This window comes from Gekko japonicus, unplaced genomic scaffold (assembly GCF_001447785.1).
Source record: "Gekko japonicus isolate JY-2015 unplaced genomic scaffold, Gekko_japonicus_V1.1 scaffold3618, whole genome shotgun sequence".
Lineage (NCBI taxonomy): Eukaryota > Metazoa > Chordata > Lepidosauria > Squamata > Gekkonidae > Gekko > Gekko japonicus.
The window spans coordinates 96013-103417 of NW_015169892.1; the positions used below are offsets into that span (position 1 = coordinate 96013).

Consider the following 7405-nt stretch of genomic DNA (forward strand, 5'->3'; position numbering starts at 1 on the left):
AATGTAACCAGCATTTGCTGCTCTCAAGCATTTTATAGATTGGCTTTGGGGCAGTGGTCAGTGTAAAATGTGTGCTCACTTCGGCAGCACATGTACTAAAATTGGAACGATGCAGTGCAAAATGCTACAGGTAAAGGTTTCCCTTGCTCGAAAGCCAGTGGAATCCGACTCTAGAGGTGCGGTGCTCATCTCCATTTCCAAGCCGAAGAGCCAGCGCTGTCCGACGACGTTTCTGTGGTCATGTGGCCGGTATGACTGAATGCTGTTACCTTCCTACCAAGGTGGTACCTATTGATCTATTTGCAATTTCTTGCTTTTGAACTACTAGGTTGGCAGGAGCTGGAACTAGAGACGGGAGCTCACTCAATCATGCGGCACTTGGCTCTCGAACTGCTGAACTACCAACCTTCCAGCCTGCAGTTCAGCGTCTTAACCAGTGAATTGCTTTTGAACTGCTAGGGTGGCAGGAGCTGGAACTAGAGACAGGAGCTCACTCCGTCATGCGGCACACTCGGGTCTCGAACTGCTGAACTACCGACCTTCCAGCCTGCAGTTCAGCGTCTTAACCAGTGAGCCACCGCAGCTCCTGTAAATGGTCCTGTAAAATGCTGTACAAATACTATACAATGCTATACAAATAATATTGCAGCTGATGGTACTGTGAAACTGATTGTATAGTCTTTAAAGCGCCTGGCAGCATACAGAGTAACACAGACAGAAAAGAGAACTCACTGGTCCAATGAGTTTGACTCTAAAGTTTATCACGGAAGGCGACAATAAAGGGATGGGAGAGGAGGAGGAGGGAGGGGGTGATGTGTCAAAAGACTATGTGGGGAATTTGTTTCATGCCAACTAGTGAACATATCTCCTGATGTTTTCTGCCAACTCTAAATCTTATATATATATTTTTTTCAGGATGGGGAGGTATATATAAATGACCTGAAAAATGGCTGCACGGAGACATTCTGGAACCCAACCAGTGAAGTCCGGAAGCAGAGGCTGAAGCGTCACATTGTGCTGTTTGAAGAGCAAACCGAATTTGAATCGGAGAGGTAAGCTAAGCAGAGCCCTTCAGAGGGTCGAGGAGGTGAAAGCGATTCTGGTAACTCAGCCAGGTATCTGGAGGCCTCCCCTTCCCGTTTTTACACAGCAGTTCAGTAGGAACAGGACATCACAGATGCGTTGTTGCCTGCCAGATCATTGCCGGCCCTACCTTGAAAGCTTCAGTTCAGCAGAAAGGAACTCCTGCGGGCTTTTTTTCCTCCAGAACCTCTTCAGAACTTGAAGGGATGGAGGAGTTGATGGAAATTAGGAAACAGCTCTGACTGGCTGATGGATGGCAAAAATGTTTGGACGGATGGTCAGTCTAAACTATATTACTGCTTAGAACTAAACCCGGGGTCCCCAGCCTTTGGGGGCCTTTGGGCCCCTTTGGAATTCTGATGCTGGATGGTGTGTGCAGCCACAAAATCATGCATAACTCTGATAGTAATTCAGTATTTCAACGGAAGCTGTGTTTAACAGAATGCCTTTTAAAATGGTAAAAGGTAAAGGTTCCCTTGCTCGAAAGCCAGTCGAATCCGACTCTAGGGTTGCGGTGCTCGTCTCCGTTTCAAAGCCAAAGAGCCAGCGCTGTCCAAAGATGTTTCCGTGGTCATGTGGCCGGCATGACTAAACACCAAGGCGCACGGAACGCTGTTACCTTCCCACTGAAGTCGTACCTATTTATCTACTTGCAATTTCTTGCTTTTGAACTACTAGGTTGGCAGGAGCTGGAACTAGAGACAGGAGCTCACTCCGTCATGCGGCACACTCGGGTCTCGAACTGCTGAACTACCGACCTTCCACAGCCTGCAGTTCACCGTCTTAACCACTTGGACATATTGTTTTTTTTAAAAAAATTGCATACGCAGTTTATCTTCAGTCATACTGTGGAGTTGTACTGTGGAGGCAGCCACTGCCGATATCAACTATTTAAAAATCAGATCTCCAGTGGCCAGTTAGAAGTCTGCTAGGCAAAAGCCCCACTTTCTAAAAACACTTTGTGAGCACCAGGAAAGGTGTCCATGGGTGTCATGGCACCCATGGGAACCATGCTTGAGATCCTGGGCTAAACTAAATGGATGTTTTTAAATGACTTGCTTTGCCTACAGCCACATAAGAACACAAGAGAAGCCAATGTTGGCTCAGGCCAATGGCCCATCCAGTCCATTTCTCAGCCCTGCCCATATGGCCGGGCCTTTTTTTTTTTTTTTTTAAATCAGCAACTGGATAACATGCTAACAATATGTGTCACAGGATCTGTGATTTCCCAGTTTTGATTTTTTTAAAAAATATGCCTCCTGCACCTTTTTGTTGTAGAGATATCATGGGAATGGTCTGTCTCTGCAACAAAAAGGGACAAGCAGTGTACTTTTTTCATGGAAGATGGGGATTCAGAGAACTTTGTTACACATCGTGTTATAAACATTGAGAGCCAGTTTGATGTAGCGGTTAAGTGGGCGGACTCTAATCTGGGAGAACCGGGTTTGATTCCCCACTTCTCCACTAGTTTGTAAGCCGCTCTGAGACTCCTTTGGGTAGTAAAGGGCGGGGTATAAATCCAATCTCTTCTTTTTCTTCTTTTTCTTCTTGTAAAGTTACAAAAGCCCTTGTGATAGTGCTGGGGGAATGGCTATTGCCAGGGAACTGGGGCAGTGAAAACTATGGAGAAACTTGACATATGGAAGCCCCCTTGCTGCTGTGCTGTACTGTACTGGCGGCTACAGCAGCAATAGGGAAACTATACATGCCTGTCCCTGTGTGGAAAACACCTTAAACTGGTTTAATAGACTCCAGGGAAGGCTGGAAATGGTAGTTAAGTGAGGGAACTCGAAACAGCATCAGGATGGTTTTTGGAGAAGTCATATCAATTACATTAATATAAAGCTAGTATCAGTTCATAGTGCAGATAGGCCTGGGATTGTTCACAAGAATTGCTTCTTGGAAGACGTGTGGTATATGGCACACACTAAGCCTGATTCTCTGTCATATTATGCTTGGACCATAATACATGGTAGTCTCGATTACCATACATCCTTCCCATAGTGTAATCATGTTGTACTTGCCTTTGCTGTTTTAAAATGCAAGTCTTAGCAAGTATCATATGGCCGGGGTCCGACATACCTACGGGACCGCCTTTCCCCGTATGTACCCTAGAGAGCACTATGGTCCAGGTCTCAAAATCGGTTGACCCTCCCTGGCTTGAGGGAGGCCAGGCTAGCTACTACCAGGGCCGGGGCCTTTTCAGTGGCGGCCCCTACCTGGTGGAACGAGCTCCCAGAGGAGGTCAGGGCCCTGCGGGATCTCTCACAGTTCCGCAGGGCCTGCAAGACGGAGCTCTTCCGCCAGGCATTTAATTAGGGGCCGCTGCCGTACAGCCCCGGCTCGCGGTTTTAACATTGAGCCGATGCCACAAGATATTATGAGTAGAAGAACATCTGAGAAGCGAAAATTCATTTTGAAAATGAGTCATCTAAGTTAATATTTTAACTGCCGCCAGCACTTTGTGTTTGTATTTGTTTTATCTCTTGTGTTTTAAATAATTGTATGATTTTTAACTGTATTTATGCTTGTATGGAAGCCGCCCTGAGCCTGTTTTGCGGGGAGGGCAGGGTATAAATCTGATTGATAAATAAATAAATAAATCATTCAGCCTTATGACCAAGGAACTTCTATGGGATACCTCCTGTGACTTTAATTACGAGAAAACAGTGTGGTGTATCGGATAGAGCGTTGGACTAGGACTAGAGGAAAAACGGGTTCAGATCATTATTTGGCCATGAAGCTCACTGGTCTTAAGCCAGTCTCACTCACCTTCAGCCTAACTACCTCACAGGATTGTTGGGAGCATAAAATAAGGGAAAGGAAAACATGTGCACCACCTTTAGCTCCTTTTAAGGATGAGTGAGATACATATGTAATAGCTCAAATCTAACACTCGACTTAGTGTTAGAAAACTGGAAAGAGGAAATGGCCAAGAGAAATTGGTATTAATTTTGTAACTGCCTGTTGCAAAAAAACTAGACATGAAGCTATGCAAAACCTGTTCACAGCATCTCAGTTTCTTGGATCCAGGAAACTGCCGGCGACCTTCTATCTCTGTGATCCTGGACAAATCCAGTACCTGGCAGTTTCAGTTCTCTGTCCGTGAAATAGCCATAATAATGACATTCCTGTCAAGGTTTTTGTGCCAGTGAAAAGAGCAAATAGTAGTTAGATACCAATCTGTTGGATCCATGTATTTATTTTATTTTATTCCTTGTTGTGGATGAGGCATTTTGGTGGGGCGGAAGTAGAGCCAGCTTGTGCATGTACATTCCTGTTTGCCACACAGACTGACAAAATGAAGTGGTATGCTTTGTATTTGTTGCTTCTAATAAATGTGTGGGCTTTTAATGGTTTTTTCCCTCTTTTTGATAGTTTAAGGCCCTGGGACCCTTTGAATGATATTGCCCAGTATGAGAAAGATGGCATACTTCAAACCATGCAGAGGCACTTATCCAATAGAATGTCAACTCACAAAAACATGTGCATCAGCAACCAAGTTGCAAGACACAAGGTAACCAGCATTCAGCCAGGAAGTTCACTTCTGTGCCTGCACTCAATGTGTGTTTCATTGGATCCGAACAGATGCATCTTCCTTCTGCATACTGCTTGCCAAACGGCAGTCTGAGAGCCAGTTTGGTGTCGTGGTTAAATGCGCAGCCTCTAATCTGGGAGAACCGGGTTTGATTCCCCACTCCGCCACTTGCACCTGCTGGATGACCTTGGGCAAGCCATAGCTCTGGCACAGCTGTCCTTGAAAAAGAGCCGTTTCTGTCAAGAGCTCTCTCAGCCCCGCCTACCTCACAGGGTGTCTGTTGTGGGGAGGGGAAGGGAAAGGAGTTTGTAAGCCGCTCTGAGACTCCTTTGGGTAGTGAAGGGCGGGGTATAAATCCAATCTCTTCTCTCTTCTCTCTTCTTCTTCAGTCTGCAGTCACAGTTGATTCTCATGTTCACATGGTCACCATATTTTGAGCCAGGTTTTGGAAAATGTGGTTTCACTCAATACAGGTGTTCTGTGGGTATTAAGTAAGATTAAGAGAAGACATTCCTTGCAGAATTTCTGTTTCCAAACATTTCATCTGGCCCGCCCAGGGAAACTCTCCCCTCTCAGATCAATGTGATTAGTCAGCCAATGGACTTCAGAGACCTAAACTCATACGCCTGCTAGCCTAGGACAAGTCATGGTCCCTCATCCTTGGTGTTTTATCTGTGGAAACATAGGGGTCGTGCCAGTAGTGCACAGCAGTGCCCTTATTCCACCAAGTTTACAGAGTGCACCACCAATCAAAAGCCAGCCACCCCTCACCATATCGTAGACTGGGAGTAGGGCTAGAGCAATGAATTTCCGAATTCAAACTGAAAACCAAGGAGCATGTATCACTTTATCACTTCTGTTTCCGTGGCTTGTCCCCGTAGTCTGCAACCCAACCCTAACCCAAGCCTCAGTGCTTTTTCTTATTGGAGGTAATCCAGTCAGTAGGCATGGACACAGGCATCTCTTTTCCAGCATTGGGGAACAATGCCCCGCTTTTGAAGAGTTTTTAGCCACAGTTTCCTAGTGCACCACCCACTTAATCTGGCAACCTATGCCCACCTGTGAAATGAGTCACCAGCCTCTGAATCACAGGTTTTCTACCCTGTCGTATTAGGACAAATTGAGGTTCTAAACTGACATTTGTTTTTTTCCACATGTTTATTTTTCATATTTTTCAAAAATGTTACAAACATTTCATAGATTACATATATTACATATAAGTCTGTTACGTGCATCCATATACTCTTTATCTTCTACATATTGTCCATCTGTCGTGTGCTTTATCCAATTATATACCCTTAGCCATCTCTTGTTTTGTATTTTATTATCTTTACCCTGCAATGTTAAACTCAAATTGTCCATTTGTGCCAAATCTAAAAGTTTAAGTGTTAGGTCCTCTTTAGAGGGTATTTTCTCCGTTTTCCAATTTTTTGCCAGTAAGATGCGCGCAGCTGTTATGATATATACTAATAAATATTCATCTTGTCTTGAATAGCCCTTTGGAATTATATTCAACAAATACATTTCCGGTGTTAGCAAAACATCTAAATTCAAAATTTCTATAATGATTTTATGTACCATTTTCTAGTATTTTTGGATCTTGCTACAGTTCCCCCACATGTGATAAAAGGTCCCCACATTCAATTTCCAACATCTATTAGAAGTATTAGGATAGCACCTAGCAGTTTTATCTGGAGACCGATACCACCTGTGGAACATATTTTATAGATATTTTCCTTATAAGCTATAGCTCTCATGTATTTTACGGTTTTCCATATGGTAGCCCATTGCTCTATTTCTAAGTTATTCCCCATATCTTTCATCCATGAGATGATATCATTGTAGACATTTGTGATGAAAAGCTGTACCCTGGGAGGCAGGACACCATGGTGAAGGGGGTATTAATGCCTTTCGTTGCCAAAGGGAGCACGGGGAGGGCACAGACGGTGCCCAAATCCTGGCAACGTGGTGACATCACTATCAGTTGCACTGGGAGTGACGTCACCATCTTGGGACGCTGTCCCTGCCCCGTTTTCGCCTTTATTCTTCTTCCACCTCCCAGCTGACTGGCAGTGGGAAGGGCCTGTTAGGAGTGAGGGATCTCCCCCCAGACAGCTCTTATCAGAACTACGGCTTGCCCAAGGTCATCCAGCCAGGAGCAAGTGGAGGAGTGGGGAATCAAACCCGGTTCTCCCAGATTAGAGTCCGCGCACTTAACCACTACACCAAACTGGCTAATATGCTAATGAGTTTCTGCTGTTGGGTGTGGCCTATTATGCTAATGAGTTCCTGCTGGGCTTTTTCTGCAAAAAAAAGCCCTGTTGGGAGGACAGTTTGTGTGTGTGGGGGGTGAAACAATGGAATAATTCCTTCCCTTCCTGTCCACTTAGGAACTCAGTCTTTTCTCTCCTTTGCTCTGCAGTTCTCAGGTCCAGTTGTTAACCATCTTTACTGTGCTGCTATAGATCAGGGAAGAAGCCCTGAATCTAAGTATGACACCATGGTGAAGGGGGTATTAATGCCTTTTGTTGCCAAAGGGAGCACGGGGAGGGCAGAGACGGTGCCCAAATCCTGGCAACATGGTGACATCACTATCAGTTGCACGGGGAGTGACGTCAACGTCTTGGGACGCTGTCCCTGCCGCGTTTTCGCCTTTATTTTTCTTCCACCTCCCAGCTGACTGGCAGTGGGAAGGGCCAGTTAGGAGTGAGGGATCCCCCCCCCAGCAGGAATGTGGGAAGCCTATTCTGAGCATGTGCTTTTACTCTGCGTCACTTTGCCGCG

General features: G+C 45.3%; 1 protein-coding gene across 1 annotated transcript in view; it reads left to right on the forward strand.

The window, feature by feature from the left end:
• OSBPL5 (oxysterol binding protein like 5) overlaps positions 1-7405 on the forward strand; it is a gene marked incomplete at its 5' end in the record, with an annotated part of 92410 nt that overhangs the window by 78934 nt on the left and 6071 nt on the right. The window contains 2 exon segments of the mRNA XM_015417479.1: positions 916-1052; positions 4462-4600. Coding sequence (XP_015272965.1) covers positions 916-1052; positions 4462-4600 — 276 coding nt within the window.